Below are 17,774 nucleotides of genomic sequence, written 5' to 3' on the forward strand. Positions count from 1 at the left end.
TTGTGGAATAAATATGCAATAAAATTATCATTTGCATTTATTCTGTTTGACTGTGATAAGACTGGCTGGAAACAGCAACTTGGAGGAGAAGCATATGAACATCATGACAGAGATATCTTGAAACAGCAACCGATTTTCAACCAGGAGAAAAGACTGCTGTTTTAAAGAAAACTATCAAGTACCACAACCTGAAGCACCACAGAAGTGATACAAAGTAGCATTCATTCATTCCCAGAACCTGCTCAGCTCAGTCCACCTGTGGGAGCAACGTCTCACTGTCTGAATATAGAGGCAATGGCAGCTGCTAAATCTGACATAAAGTTTTCAACTCTTCAGCTTCAAGTAAAACAAAAGACATCTTTGATTTCTGTTGGCCATTTTTTTCAGACTCCTTGTGTCCATTTTAAAGCAGATTTACAAAAGAAATTCTTTACGAAAGAAACATAAGCAATCAGTAGAGACTGATCTCACTTTTATCTTCTGTATTTTAGCTAATAACTTTATCACATTGTTTCTATCATAACTATCAGCAATTTAATATTTTTTTAAAATTTCTGTTAAAGCATAAAGCTTTGCTGGTTATTTTTAAATTGAATACTTAATAATTAAAAAGGAGCCATATACAAGCATATACAAATTCTTAGTTAAGACTACACTGAGGACATGCCGAGTATGTGCTTGTGACAGGTGCACTGCCAGGCTTGCCAAAGAGCCTGCTGTCAATGTCAAGGAGCATGGAGCAGTGTAGTGCCATTTTGGCACTGGGCTTTGTACAGAGATTTTCTGCATGGAAGTGGTGGTGGGCTCCATGAGGGCATTTGCAGACCTAGACCATACTACAAGATCTGATAACTGCTGTCTCAGCTTCCACGGCAGCACTGGCAAAAGCATTGGGAACTCACACTGAGGTGATGCAAGTTCAGACTGCTGCCAGTATAACTGCAGGTATCAGTTTGCAAAGGGGTTTGCGGACTGTCACAACACTCCAGCATTCTGTGCTCCAACACATCAACTGGTTCACCAGGTTGGCAGGAGAAGGGGAGGGGAGGTTGGTTAGGAGATAGGATGGGAAGGCTAGGGGTCAGGGCTCACAAAGGAAGGGGAAAGAAGTCTGTTTAGGCCTGGGCCCAATGGCAGGGGCCTGCCTGTGGGATGGTAGAGTTGCGGTGGCTGGTTTGGATCAGGCTGTGGTGGGGTGAGAACAGATATTTGGTCCTGCAAGATGATAGGGAGTTGGTTCCAGGTGGGACGAGAGGGCACCAGATCAGTGTTTGGTAGTCTGGGGGTTGGTGGAGAATAACAGAGGTGTAAGTGCTCTGGGGGAGGGATTTTGTGAGCTAAGTGTGGAGCCTGTTTAATGTTTATTTAATAGTTAGATGATGTATTCTGTAGTTTAACATTTCCTGAGAACTATTTTATTTGATTGTATCATGACCCTCTGAAGTCAATGATTAAAATGGAGACTTCTAGAGGCATCCTGGAGTAAAGGATGCCCAAAGGAAAATTCAACATCCTGAACAATTCCTTCAGAGCATGCTAAATGGGGACTCTGTAGGTGCAACTCCCATCTATACTTCAATAGCAACCGTCTGGCCAACTGAAAATCTGCCCAAGTTGTTTTACTGTTGGTGGATAGGGACCTGGGGTTCTGCTCATTAGCACTGTGTTGATTACACTTAGGGGGATGATGTGTTGTTTGTGAACTGAACATCATGGGGTTAGGCATTAATGTGGAGTTAAAGCCACAATCGAATTGACCCTGATCTTACTGAAAGATGCAGCTGGCTCAAGGGGTTGAATGCCTTATCCCTGCTCTTATTTCTTCTGATTCTAGCTGGTAATGGTGATACTCTTTCAACAACAAGGCTGTGCAGCACACAGCAGTCCACTACAAATAGTACACACCCTTTCAAGAACTGCAAGGATCCCCCAGAGCAGTCCAGGTTGCAAAATCATTTTAATCACTATATTACGTGCACCAGCCTGGCTTTCTATATATACATGCTAACTACAAGTGAGAGTTTCACAACAGAAACATTCAATTACTTAGCAAATAGCCCTTGTTGCCAAGAACCAATTCTCGTTTGCTATGATGGCTAATATGTGTGTCGCCTGTTGCAGAATAAAGGCTTTCTAACTACTGTCAGTATACCAGGCAGTGACTTGCATGATATCAATGTATGGTTGCACATTATCTGCACTCTGAGTGAGTATAATTCTCTCCAGTGTAACACATTTTAGATTTCGCATACAGCATAAAACTCTGCACGTAGGGAATAGCCTGTCAACCAATCATAGCCCACAATCCTCCCAAAGTTAAATGTTCATTTTGTACTCAGCCCTCTTGTAATATTGAGCTTTTATACAGCCTCTATTAGGGAACAATGACAGCTAGTCAAGAGATGTGGCAATGTCTCCAGGTCTAATCTGGAAGCAGCCAAACAAATAAAAGTTCCTCTTCATAGTTATTTTCACAGCCATCTTCATCCTGCTCTGAGGCTGTAATTGTGGTTATGTCAGGTGACAGACTGCTGTGAGAACTTCCTTGCTGATGCAAAGACATCTAGGATACCACTCCTCAATGAGGTTCAAATGGAAGCAATATGCACAGAACATTGTTGGTACATTTGGCCTCCTGCTAAGGTCCCTATTTTTTCTCCTCCCCCCTCTTCCAGCTGCATGTCCTACTCTATGTTCCCCTGCTTATTTTCTTTTTCATGTTAGAGAACAAGGGAAATACAAATTACCACTCGTATCTGAGAGCAAATAATTTACACCAAATTACTGGAAAAGAGAAAACGTCCTTCAACAAGTGTCACACCATTCCTTGTTGACTTCAGCAAGTTAAACAATCAGAATCAGAGCAGAAACCAGAAGAAATCTGTGACTAAACTGAAAACAGCCGATGACCCCTTTAAATAATGCTATTTGGGGCCTCCTCTCTGAATCTGAATTTACATTCAAATGTGAATTTGTTTGCATCAGCTCAAGGGTTCAGATCAATAATGACAGCATCAGCATCAACGGCCTTCTCCGCATAATTCCAACAGATGCTCCCAGCTCACACTTCCAGCAAAATATCATTTGGCAGTCAGCATTCAGCACACAGCACAATCTGCTTTGTCTGTTAGAAAGCAAAATGGCACCTACAGTGCTGAAAATATGAGCCCAAAAGTTTGCCAAAAGTCATCACAAAAGCTAGTCTTGCCCAATGAAATAATTTCCAAATCAGCCTTACATAACAGTATTAACTAATGTCAGTGCCATACACCATCAAAAATACATCACAAAAACTACAAGTGGTGTGGGAGAACATCATTTGGTAGGTCGAGAATGATTAAACAATATATCTTTCACAACCATTCTCCATTAATATGGAAGGCACTGTAGGTCAGGAACCAGAATCAAACAACCTTACGATCAAAGTGGAGAGGATCAGGGAATTTGTATCAGGAGGCCCAATCATCCTGGTTCCTCCCAACCTCAAGAAAATTGAATAAAACTTCAAAATCCAGCCTCTTTCAGCACCTGGATTCTATTCCTTTCAAACGTACACCGTCCTGATGAGCAAGACCCTCACAGCTTGCAACAGAAATTGCAGACAAATCTTACTGATGACATGAGTACACAATATATAAAAGCTTCAGGACAGTCTCAGTGGCCCCTGCTCAGCTGTGGAGACTAAAATTAAGAAGTGCCAGCTCCGCTGCCCTTAGGGCAGGTGTGTAACCTAGATAAGTCCTCCTATCCATCTGGTCAGATAAAATAATTTAGATGTTTTTAAGCAGTGGTTTAATCCAGGTTTATTTTATAGGGTTGAGCTAAACATGATGAAAATAGAAATCCCAACACCATATGTTTGTTCAAAAAGGAAGCCTGAAAGTGAGGAATTGTGATTTCATTTAAATGTTCCAACAAACAGGAATTAATTAAGGGGATAACTCCTTCAGCTTAACTGATTCAATCAGGCATGTATTAAAATGGTCAATAATCAAGTATTTACCACACACTGTACAATACCTTCATTTTTAAAAGTTTCTCAAGGATCTCAATCTTTTGCTCTGTTTTGTTTACTTTCATCAATTCTTCTGTTTCTCCAGTACAGATCCTTGGAGACAGAGATCTGGAACGTTTCACAGACAGATCCTATAGTAAAGAGCAAATGATATGGTTACAGTCAGACCAATGGAATCATATAAAATTAATTAATGGTACAGTACAGAGAACAGCCATTCCATTTGATACACCTGTACCACCTCTTGAATAGCTATCAAATGAAACGCATTCTCCTTTCCGTAAAGACCTGCAAATGATTTCCTTCAGGTAAATATCCAATTCTCTTTTGGAAAGTTACAACTACACCTGCTTTCACCACCCTTTTAAACAGTTTATTCCAATCCTAACAACTGCTGTGGGTTTCTGGTGATTTCTCGATTTATCTTAAATTTTTACGTACTGTCCATTCTGTCACTGGAAGTTGCTTGCTATTCCTTCAGTTAAAACTCTTCATAATTTTGAACATTACTGTTAAATTTCCTCTTAACTTTCTCCTCTAAGGAAAAATGAACCAGCTTCAATAAACAATGCAAATCCCTTGCTTCCTTCTGCCTTGCCAAACTTCTTCAATACCCTCTCCAAGGTCTTGACATCTTTCGTAAAGTATGTAGTGTCCCAGACTGAACATTCCCACTGAGGCTTAACCAGTGTTTTATAAAGGTTTAGTACAGCTTCCTTACTTTTGACTCTACTTCTCCTGAAAAAACGAAGGATCTGCCCATCTTGCCTGCTAGGTTCAAAGATTTGTATATACACATTCCCATGGTCTCTGTTCCTGCGCGCTCTTTAAATAGACATATTCAAATAAGCATAACATTTTAGTTCCAGTACAAGCACTGAAGAATACTAATAATGATTATAAAAATTCTATGGCATACCAAAGGAATAACAAACTGAATTATAACAATGTTAGCACTAAAGACTTCTCTGCAACTCACTAATGAGTATATTCATTTACATTTACAGTGTTTCTTCCAGAATAATGATCTCCCATCAGGGAAGGCTCATGGGTTATAGATACAGAAATGCAGAAAGGCTCATTACAAATAGGCTATACAGGCTGTTCTAATTGCCCTATGAGGGTCTAAATATGGATATGATAGGATAATAGCGAACAAGTGGGAAACTGGATTCCCTCCTGCCTTTTGAAATGTTTTCACCTGCAAGGCTAGGGGGGGCATCTGGTACCCTTGAGAATAGGTCCAAATAAATGTGAATACAATGACAACAAAACAGACACAATGATGTCCATAGAAATACAGACCAGTATATTTCCTTCTGCAAAATATCAGAAATTTCACATCAATGTGTCATATTTCAAAATGTTTCTGTTTTCCTGGCAGAAGTAGTAATCTAGAAACTTCACTTAATGAAGATGCTTTATGACTCGAGGTAATAGTCTGGACATAAATAAGAGGCTATACACTTCACTTTAGTCTTTACCAATATAAGGCTGATTATATCATGTGAGCAGTATTCAATCATGTTCTGGAAGGAGAATAGAAGATCACAGATTGAAGAGAGGTTAGGACATGTAGGTCTGGAAGTAGAATGGGAGGTGCAGAAAGGGATGGGTGTGTCTACAGCAACAGTATTTTAGCCACAAGTATACAGTTCAGCTGAAAATGCCTTTCACACAATAGAGATAATTGGACTGCATACGTACATATTTACTGAACAATTATCTTCAACCATGCAGTGTAAAATATTACTCTCTTTACATTGAACCAATGTTTTGAATTCTGGCTCATATTTATCAACATACTTAAACACACCATATAGCTCAGGAAATTATTTTTTGCTATTTTTACTCCACTTTATCCTCCCCTGATCTCCATCAAATAACGTTCTGTTCTCGTCTTCATATGATAATGTAGTCTCTATACTACTCACCTCAGCCACTTTCTCTGACCGTAAGTTCTACATCCTCACCACTCCTTGGGTGAAAACATTTCTTCTAAATTGCCAGTCATATTTCTTGGTGACTGTTTCATATTATAGCCTCTGGTTTTTGTACACACTCTGTGTCCACTCTATCACAGTCTTTCATAATTTCAAAAGCTTCCAATAGGTCATTCCTCAATCTTCCCTTTTCTAGAGATATTCATATTTTTTCATCTATTCATCCTTCTCTGCTTAGTCTTGCAACTGGGTGTCATCCTTTTGAAATTTTTATTTTTCTTCAAGTGTATTTATTGAGCCTTCAGCTTTGCAAAGCAATTATAGGCAGGACTAAGTGTGGAGCTGGATGAACCAACAGCAGGCTAAGCAGCATCTTAGGAGCACAAAAGCTGACGTTTCGGGCCTAGAACCTTCATCAGAAAAACTTTTTTCTGATGAAGGGTCTAGGCCCGAAAAATCAGCTTTTGTGCTCCTGAGATGCTGCTTGGCCTGCTGTGTTCATCGAGCTCCACACTTTGTTATCTCAGATTCTCCAGCATCTGCAGTTCCCATTATCTCTATAGGCAGGACTAGCTGTTGATGCACATAGAGAAGTCTCTCGCTCTCTCTCTCTCTCTCTCTCTCTCTCACACACACACACCCCTCCCTTTCTGCACCTCCCATTCTACTTCCAGACCTACATGTCCTAACCTCTCTTCAATCTGTGATCTTCTATTCTCCTTCCAGAACATGATTGAATACTGCTCACATGTTACATTAGTGGTTCTGTTAGAGCTGCTCATTATTGGGTGGGCTTGCTATTTCCTGCAGATCTGGAGTGGTTTTTCTGATTGATCAAGCTGAGTGTAACCAAACTCACCCAGGTCATTTGTACATTTGTGATGCTGATGTTCAGTGTATTACATAACTTTTTCAAAAAAATCGCAGCAACCAAAGAAGCAACGTCATCATAGTGATTAGAAAAAAAATTATACTTGTTGTTTTTCAGTTTACCATTTTAGAAGCAGTTATATAATTCAGATACACTTTGCGAAAATGTGCATTAAAATTTGATGGTTGGTAAGGAATTCTACCACAGTGTTTTATTTATAACAATAAAATAAAAATGCAGTTAGCCACACCTGGATTTTCAATGAGCTACACATATTGGACAGCGCTGCTCTCCTTTACAATTTAAGTATTAATAGCTAAATGTCATTCATATTGACAGAAAATTGCCCTCACTAATTCTGTACATGACTGATGCTGAGCATACGGTCGTTCAGGCTTACTCTGTACTTCATGGAAATGCACAGAGTTCAACCATCTGAGGATTACTACCAGATATATTTCTTACAAGACCTTTTCTACAATACAGGTACTGTGAATATCACGCAGGAGTAATCAACAACATACAAGTACAAGACAACAAGCAAAGCTTTCACTGTTCCTTTGAGAACTTCATTTTCTGAACAAAGTAAACCACAAAAGAGAGCAATAAGATCCGGTATGATCTACAATGATCCAAATTCAAAGTTGTTGTGAGGAACTTCAAAAATCTTTCTGTACAGAATACTCAGAAAATAGAAAATTTGTTATTTTCACATAACAAGACACAATTGTTTTGCATGAGTAAACATATTTTTAAAATTCTAGTATAGTTCTGTCTCCTATATGCTACAAACTATACACCAAACAGTAGATTCATTGAGGTGTGTCTCAATAACGGAGATCTAAGAGAAAATTGTAAGTCTCGACTTTTGAGCCCATTTCTGGTCAGATGCCTTTGCCTCTCAATTACCCAGCTGGCCCCATTGTTGGTCCAGAAATGCCCTGGAAAATTTCTGCCTCAAGAGGGAACACAGCATTTATTTTTAAACACTGCGTTTAATATCCAAAGATGTGCAGGTTAGGTGGCTTTGCCATGCAAAATTGCCCACTGTGTCCAGGAATGTGCAAGCTAGGTGAGTTAGCCATGGAAATGCAGGATTATAGGGACTGAATAAAGGGGTGGATCTCGATGGAATGGTCTTCAGAGGGTTGGCGTGGACACAATGGGCCAATTGCTCTGCTTCCATGCTGTAGGAGTTCTATGATTCTATGAATATTAGTGCTGACCTCAATTTCATGAAGATGGCTGCCATTTGCCTTGTAAACATATTTTGAGTCAGTTAACAGTAAACTCTTCACAGAATGATGTTCTTAAGGGGGAGTAGTCTTTTGATACCATTTTTAATACTATGTTTTTGATTTTGGTTTGATCAACTGTGAAAAATTATTTTTTAACCAATAGTCAGAGCTGCTTGGACAGCTTGATGATTGTGTCTCTTTATCCTAGCTTGCTGGCACCAATGGATTAGAACAAATACCACCATGAGCTTCAATCAGCTGTAAATTATTTGCAGGACTTCTAACCCTAAAACCTAGCTGCAATACAGAATTGACATAGCACATGTCAATTAGGTTATTACCATTTTTTTAAACTTTCCTGACGTTGGCTCATAACATGGCCAAAGCATAAAATCAGCTCAGTCTCAAGTTTGTGTCAATGAGAGCAGCCACCTAAAAAATATTTGCGAAGCTTTTCAGTCCTTTACATTTCTTCGAGCCCAATAAAAACCTGTTTAAAAGAAAACAACATGAAATAGTCCGTTGGAGGGCAGTGATTCTGCCCTTCACCATCCTGTGCCCCTTCAATTTATTGGTACTTCATCCGACTGCTATTTGTAATTTGAAATGAAACTCAAAAATTTCCATATACGAATTGAAGGCAGTCACTACCCAAGCTAATGTTAAATGCTTAATTTCACATTTTCTTCAGAGACCAGCAAATACAAACGTTATAGAAATATAGCCTTTATAGAAATATAGCTCACAACATAAACAGAAAAGTTATGGGTATTTTAACATTAGGTGTAATCAGTGACAATCCAAAATCCAGTCATTTTAAGTGCCTGAGATGAATTCAGTCAGTAACTGTGATTGCCCTACTCTTTATACAAGGTATTTGGTATTGTTTTTAAGCAAATGAGGCCTCAAATAACTTACAGCTGTATTCATTTCGTGTACTGGAAACTCTGATATATATCAGTGCATGTCAGAAAATCAAAACCTTTTAATTTTGTTTTTTGTTCACTAGCCAACCACAGTGGCACAACATTGAATCATCAGAGTGCTGCAACTGATTGTTCCTGGCTGCTGCACAAACTTTTCAAAGCACAGTATATTGTTAACTGCAATAAATTGGACTGTAAAGAAAGTAAAAGAAGATCTGGAAGGAAGGGAAAGGTAGGTAAATTAAGAAAATAAAAATACAATGTGCAAATCTTTGTGTAATCATCACTCTACTCGATGAAGTTGACAGGTAAGTGCTGAAAAGTAAGAATATCTACTCAGCTGGCTTTCCCGAACAATCTTCTTCCAACTGCCATCCCTTGATCATCTCCACATTTAGTACACTCTGATTTCTCCTTTTTTTTTCAATTCTCCTTTCACCTGAGCCTAATATTTGCCAACGAAGCACGAAACTGAACCTCCTCTACTGTCTTATCCACATACTTATGCCAGGTCTGTTACATTCCAAAACAAACTCAGAGATGGGCTCTCCTAGGTAGTGAGGCATTATGTAATGCAATGTGTTGATCAATGAAACAGTTTCCAGCTGTCACTCTTTGTGCAAATTGATTTGAGTTTGTTCAGTCAAGCACCATTACTTTCCTAAAGAGAGTCTCAATATTTGGCAGGCTTGGAAGGAAAAGTGAACCACCAAAAAGAATGTCAAACAGGTCTACATGTACAAGTGACAATTGTCCCCATCACTAGTGCCTACATTCTTGCATGTACAGTAGACAGTGAGCATAACATGCTTCAGCAGCTGATTAGTGTGTACAGAAACTGTAACTCCTAAAACAGCTTGTGACAGCAGGTCCAAAGGGACAGATATATGTGAAAACCTGACTATGGTTCCTCAGAAACAAACAGTCAATTACAACTAGTCAATCTTTCTGTGGTACTACGTGAGGTAGTCATGCAAGGGTGATCATAAGCCACAGGTTTATTAGCTGCATCCACCATCGTTGCACCCAAAAGGCAAAGGTTTGGCTAACTGTCTGCAAAAGGCATGTATTACGAGTGTAATGTTTGGTTGTGCCATCTGCCACAAGGACGTACATTGCTAACATGCACCATATGACTGGCAAGGACAATGAACATAGCTGAAACATGAAATCTGTTTCTGCCATATGCTAGGAACACAACAATAGACACTTTTGATATAGGGTGCCACATAGGCTGATTTTGATTCAGTAATCATAGCACAGTCGCTTCAGTATAATAGAGCATCAGTGTTTGTTTGATCTATTAATACAAGCAGGGACATCCTTTCCCTTTAATTCTATCCTGCTTATCTCAATTCACTCCTCTTGTAACCATGGCAAAGGCTACTAAAAGACGGACGTCTTTGAGGCTTTCAAAAGGCTTGCAGAATTTGTGTCACCCTACTGTGTCACTTCCAGTTAGCCGTGCCCGTCCTATAAATTTGCCACATCGTTCACAATGCAAGTTTTCCTCCTACACCAATCAAACATTACATCAGAATCTGAATTAGTATGCCAAATTTCTGAGCAGTAAGGCCCTAAAATTTAAATAATTTAACATTCTAGCAAGACTAGTTTCAGATTTTAACCATTTTGACCACTAAACAAAATACAGTGTTGAAATCCAGTTCAGCTTTACAGATACATCACAGAATTGAGAATCCATACGGTGCAGAAGGAGGCCATTCGGCCCATCAAATACGCAATAAGCCTCCAAAGAGCATCCCACCCACACCCAGCCCCCTAATGTATCCCATAAACCCACATTTACCATGGCTAATCCACCCAGCCTGCACATCTTTGGACTGTAGGAGGAAACCAGTGCACTCAGAGGAAATCTACACAGACACAGGAAGAACATTCAACTCCACACAGGCAGTCACCCAAGGCTGGAATCTAACCTGGGTCCCTGGTGCTGTGTGGCAGCAATACAAAACAATGAGCCATCACGCCAGTGCTTGCTATCCACACCAACTCCTTAATCAAAAATCTTTAAACAATTTCAATCTCTAGAGGCCTTGGAGACATTAATACAGTACTACTTTGAAATTATTACCAAATCCATACATCCTTTTGCAGAGCCACAGAATGAGAACGTAGGGAATGGTAAAGTGTAAACATTGTTTTCAGATTATTGGAAATAGACTACAGGTTGAGTGCCAGGCACTATTGTGTGAGTGAGCTTTCATTCACTTCAAAGTAAATTCTGACTGAAATGCAAGATATCTGGAAATGCATAGGAATAGTACAGAAAGTGCCATTTTCACTGAATTATTTCACCAGAAATTACACAAATCAGTCATGTTATATTTCACCAACAAGTAAATTCATCAAAAATAAAATAATTCACATTAGCAAAGGATCAACATGAAATTTCAAGCATTCAAAGATTTAACTTTCGGAATACAATAATAAATTCTAAAATAATAAAAATAATAAAATCACAATAGATTGTGACAATAATATGATTGTTTCAAAGTGTGAATTGCACAGCATTCATGCCCAAACCAAACAAATGCCTGGCAAAAAAACCCCACTACAGGCCAAGTGTAAATCACATCCCTCATGAAAATGAGTTAAAATCAAAATGGTATGTTTCATAATTAAATAAAACAGTCATTCATCTGTGGAATTTGAAACATAGATTGCCTGCTGCCAAAGGCTCTCACCTCCTGAAGCATTAGCAACCTCACAAATGATTCATTTTGTCTTCAACTTAGGGAAAAAAAAATTAGCTGTTCTAAGATCTGAATAGATCAGCCATTCCTCACTCACCAAACAAGAGCTGTTGAATTTTACATATCCTTTCAAATAAAATTATCCAAGAAGAAAGAATATTCACAATGGCTTTATTTACCTAGATATTAACAATGAATGTTTGAAGCATGCAATCAATTAGTTGGGAGCTGCACAGTCAGCGGCAAGCAAATTAAACTGACAGAGAAAATCTCATAGACATTGGAGTCTTTTTATCATATGAAAAATGATATCTATCACAGTAACAACAGTGTAGCGGGGTGTTGTCATTTGAGGATACAGCAGAGATACAAAGTTGGAGCAGTAAAGGACCAACATTATTCTACATCTCACTAAACTATAGCTGATATGGATTTGCTTACTGTCAATACTAGGTTCCTGAAAAAGAGAGACTGATTCTTTTACACTGGCATCCCACATATTGTGCACAAAATTCAAATATTTTAAAAAGCATTCCTCTTGGTTACTGATTTTTGAAATGTGGAATTTAGAAGTCCCAGTAGGCACTGAGTTAATTTTAAAACCCCAGTGGTCTCGAACTTTTGCTGCAACAATGTTGTTCACACAGAATATCAACCAGCTGTTTCTGAATTTCATAATTTTGCCCTTTTGGCAACAGTATTCACACACGAGTACTGTCTGAAGTGTGAATCTTATAAAGGCAAGATCCTGGAAAGATTCCAAGTGGCACTTCTCCAAGTTAACAAGTAACTGTCCAGCTACCATAGATGAGGTTCTGCTTGAGCTCAGCAGCATCTTTGAATTTACCTGAAAAAGCCTTCTTACCAACAGATCAGGCTGTGATTCGACTCTGGACAATCCTAAGAATCCAAGCTTACTTCTACACCAATACTTCCTTTGGAATCGCATGTCAAACATTTACCACCTGTACGTAGAATTGTTTAATACAAACTGCACATTCAATTCACTCTTTCAAATCTTCAACTTGTGCCCATTCCTTAAGACCATGGTAAAAATTCAAGGTCAGAATATAAAATGTAAAGCTAAGCTCACCTATTTCCTTCAATTCTATAATACCTCAATAACATTCTCTGCGTCTTCCAGAGTTCAAGCAAGATTACATTTTTCCACAAGCTCAAAAAGCCATTGACAAATATCAGTCATATGACCACATCTTGTCCGATTCTACAATATTCTTCCTGTAATATTGCAATTAGTAATTTACAATACATTGCAGGTAAGGATAAACTAATATCTTGCACGCTTGAAAATAACACTCAGTTCTGAAAGCAACTTTTGGGAAGTCCTTGAAGTTCTCATAATTTATACTGTGGATTTCTGAAGATTTTTAAGTGCTTTTCTCAGACAAGCAAAGTTGCTGCAAGGTCTATATTTTCTCACCGAGTACATGCACTCCAGCGTTTCTTGAAGAACGCAGATAGGTGGAGTTCTTCGAAAACATACAGAAGCCATAAATAAGATATATCACTAGGCTAGGCTCCTATGTCTGCTTCAATACCCAAATGGAGATCCCCCTGAAGGGTCTGACAAGTTTTTAAGCCCAACATCTTTAGCATGCCCTAAATGCTAATTTGTTACCCTTCTGATGTCTTAGGGACCTTAATTTGTTGAATAACATTCAATCTGTACCTCAATCTGTGCTGTACACACTAACGGGTTGAAAAACATATTAGGTTAATCAACGCAATCTATTCTGCAACTGCCTCATCCTAATGCATATGGTCTCATTCTAGGCTAGTAAGGACCTGACCTGAATGCATCTTTCTTCAAATCGTGAGATTTTCCAGGTGGATTGATTCTATGACACCTTCCAAAGGATCATCACAGGCATTAAAATGTAAAACTCTTAATCAATGTACTAGTTCCAAGACATCAATCTAAATATACAGGCAGAGTAAATGGGGCCAGAGATAGAATCACAAGATTTTCTATTTTTCTGTGCTTTTGTTCCAGTGATTTTCCCATTTATTTCACTCGGTGAGAAGACTTATGGTTGGCAAGTGCAGATGTGAAACACTGACCATTTAGGAATAAATTTAAATCAAATAAATAAGCCCCAGATATTAGAAAGAACCACCAAGTCTAATGATCTACTGAGCATATTGCCTTTTACTCTTTGACTTTCCTTTCAAAACCCTTGCTGCATTAATACACAGTCCAGAGGAAAATACTCAAGCAGCATACAAAAACAGTTGGTTAACCAGAAGAAGATCCAATAGTAGATGCATATTTTAAAAAGTGATTTTTACATTCTATTTGTAATCAAAAAGAGATACATTTCATTCACATTCTAAATGTCCACGATCTACATAGATATTATACATTTCACGACTTGTGCCACATCACTCATCAAACATATCTGCCCACAGAGAGGCATCTGGACTTCTGAGGTAAAACACTGGATTTCTTCCTAGGACAAGTAAGGCTCAAAAAAATTATTGTGCCCACGGGCTGAAAATTGATTCAATGTTCAATGTTCAAAAAAGCCACTTGTTTACTGATATGACCAGGTGAAAACAGGAAAATCAGGTCATCTCTTTCCAACGCTATTTAGGTTATACAAAACATGTTTTTTTTTAATTTCCTTTCTAATATACAGCTTTCATGCTTCAATTAAAATGTAATAATTAGCTTAAAATGAAAGAACCAAATTGCAAGGTACAAGAAAGAGGAACTTTGTTCCCTACTAAATCAGAAGAACAATAAAAATGCAACATAAACATACTGTTACAACCCACTGGGGTGTTGTGCCATAAACTGAGACCCACTATTCCTGGAGTCATTCTTAATGTTGAACATTTTTTTAAAGGTACACGATATCACAATTTATCTACCCTACAGACCGATGCTGATAGAAATCAACGGGCTAGGCTTCTGAACTTAAAAAAAAATGATTACAAGTAATAACACCGTAAGTACACACAAACAGCTATAAACTATTATCATAGATCATAACCAAAACTCTAATATCCATATAAATTAGCCCCTTCAATGCAAAGACACTGACAAACACTTAGGGAAACAAGATTATTGCCAGAGGTACAAATATAAACTGAAAAGTCAGTTCAGTGTTCTTTGATTCCCAATTATAATGTTGAGATGATCCTACATCAGCCTACCAGGCTGTCTTCTTCCTTACCTTCCTCTGGAACTTACACTGGTTTGTAAGAAGCACAGGTCGACTGTTCTATTTGGAAAATATCTCAATTCAAAAATTACGGTTCCCAGAAACTGCTACAGAAAAGGTAATTGATTTTGAACTGGTAAAAAGTTCAAAATGAATTTTTTACTGCAAACAATAGAAAGCTTCTGCCTGGGGAAGACAACAGCACACCCTGCGAGGTCTTTCTTTCTCTCTGTGTGCCTGTGTTTCTGTAAATTGTTTCCAGTTCCAAACTGTTCAGTTTGCAGAAAGCTAATCAGATTCACTTGCAAACAAATCTTTGGCTCCTGACTGCCTGCACCTTGTAGGAACATATTGCCACACAAACAAACAACAAAGAAATAAGGAGGGAGAAGATTAAGTATGCAGGTAAGCAAGCCAGCAATATAAACGAAGACTGTAAGAGTTTCTTTAGGTATATAAAGGGCAAAAGAGAGGCAAAAGTGATCATCTGACCACTGGAAAATGATGGCAGAGAGATAGTACTGAGGAATAAGGAAATAGCTGAGGAACTGAATAATTACTTTGCGCCAGTCTTCACAGTGGGAGACACGAGTAATATCTCAAAAATTCAAGGGTCAGAGGACAGAGCTGAGTATGGTGGTCATCACCAAGGACAAGGTGCTAGTAAAACTGATTGGTCTGAAGATGGAAAAATTATCTGAACCAGATGGATTACACCCCAGAGTTCTAGCTGAAGAGATAGTGGAAGCATTAGTGGTGATCTTTCAGGAATCACTAGAGTCAGGCAGGATCCCAGAGAACTGGAAAATCACTAATGTGACACCGTTGTTTAAAAAAGGAGGAACGCTAAGGACGGAAAATTACAGGCCGATTAGCCTAAGCTCCATAGTGCATAAGATTTTGGAGTCCATTGTAAAGGATGAGATTTTTGAATTTTTGCAAGTGTATAGGAAAATAGGGAAAAGTCAGTATGGTTTCATCAAGGGGAGGTCATGCCTGACAAATCTGCTAGAATTCTTTGAGGAAGTAATGACCAGGGTAGACCAAGGAAAGCCAATGGATGTTATCTACTTGGGCTTCAAGAAGGCCTTCAATAAGATGCCACACAGGATGTTTCTGAGTAAGATAAGGGCCTACAGTGTTACAGGCAAGGTGCTGGCATGGAGAAAAGATTGGCTGTCTTGCAGGAAGCAGAGAGTGAGAATAAAGAGGTCTTTCTCAGGATGGCAGCAGGTGAAAAGTGGTATTCCAAAGGGTCAGTGCCGGGACCACAACTTTTCACTTTGTACATTAATGATCTAGATGAAGGAACATAAAACATAGAACAGTAACCCCAAGATCCCCCTGCTCCTCCACACTGCCAAGAATCTTTCCATTAACCCTGCTTCAAGTTTTTCCTTCCAAATTGAATCACCTCACTTTTCAGGGTTAAACTCCATCTGCCATTTTTCAGCCCAACTCTGCATGCTATCAATGTCCTTCTGTAACTTAGAACAGCCCTCTGCACTGTCCACAACACAACACACCTTTGTATTGTCTGCAAACTTACTAGTCCACCCTTCCTCTCTTTCAGAAGGTTTACGGACTCTGGGACTATACTCATTGGAGTTTAGAAGGATATGGGGGGGATCTAATTGAAACTTTCAGAATACTGAATGGTCTGCACAAAGTGGATTTTGGGAAGATGCTTCCATTGGTTGGACTGTCTAGGACCCAAGGGCACAGCCTTAGAGTAAAGTGAAGACCTTTTAGAACAAAGATAATGAGAAATTTATTCGGCCAGAGAGTGGTGAATCTATGGCATTCACTGCCACAGAATGCTGGGGAGGCCAGGTCATTGAGTACATTTAAGACCGAGATAGATAGGTTCTTGATTATCAAAGGGATCAAGGGTTATGGGGAGAAAGTAGAAGAATGGGGTTGAGGATCTTACCAGCCATGATTGAATGGCCTAATTTCTGCTCCTACTTATTATCTTATGGCCTTAAAAAACAGCGTTTACAAATGTATCAAAATCCTTGCTGTAAGGTTATCCAGACATCCTGACAAATTCCAGTTTTTAAAAACAGTTTCCTCCGTGCAGTCCAAAATTTGTAAAAATACAAGAATAAAAAGACATGGCTCTTGCAAAATATAACGTATGCGAAAGGAGAAAGTATTTGGTATGAACAGGAAGAACAGTTTACACTGTTTGAAAAAAAATGTCACAAGTATTGGAGGTGTTAGATGATAAATCTGAGGCCAGTTGTTTACTTGTTAACTCATGTTCAGCCACAGTGGCAAAGTTGATGGCTCTTGAATTCTTGGAGAATGATTGTTGGCACAAGTTATTTCTTTCATTGGGAACGTACATCAAAGTTATAGAAAACTTGGTGCTGAAAAAGAAATTTTGTTGAAAGATTTTGTCTTGCACTATCAGGACAATGCAATAACAAATACCATTGTAAAGAGAAAATAACACATATTCTATCAGAAGAGAATGCCAATTGATTGGCAAGTGGGTTCTGATGGTAAAGGTGTAGAGGGAAAATGCACCAGTTTATAATGACTAATTATTAATTGACAAGCTGTATTTAAATGCAAGACTTATACGTACCCTTTGTTTTCTCCCTCGAGGCTCTGTCTCTACTTATCTACTCACTCATTTTATTCCCCACATCTTGTAATCAGTATCAGAACCACCTTTTCTTATCGGTTTATAGTCCTGAAGAAAAGTCACAGGACCTTACATGTTAACTTTTTCTTCTTCACAGATTCTGTCAGGCTTCCTGAAATTCTCCAGCAAATTCTGTTTTGGTTTGGTTCATATTACATTACTCATTTGTATAATAAACAATGTCTTTAGGCTTGATGACGACACTATGCTGTTAGTGGCA

The 17,774-nt window shown here is 38.6% G+C and overlaps 1 protein-coding gene across 1 annotated transcript in view; it reads right to left on the bottom strand.

Annotated features, from left to right (window-relative positions):
* cntln (centlein, centrosomal protein) overlaps positions 1-17,774 on the bottom strand; it is a 465,635-nt gene that overhangs the window by 282,998 nt on the left and 164,863 nt on the right. Inside the window, exon 11 of the mRNA XM_048527488.2 lies at positions 4,021-4,146. Coding sequence (XP_048383445.2) covers positions 4,021-4,146 — 126 coding nt within the window. The remainder of the gene's footprint in view (positions 1-4,020; positions 4,147-17,774) is intronic.

Source organism: Stegostoma tigrinum, chromosome 3 (genome assembly GCF_030684315.1).
Source record: "Stegostoma tigrinum isolate sSteTig4 chromosome 3, sSteTig4.hap1, whole genome shotgun sequence".
Classification (NCBI taxonomy): Eukaryota; Metazoa; Chordata; class Chondrichthyes; order Orectolobiformes; family Stegostomatidae; genus Stegostoma; species Stegostoma tigrinum.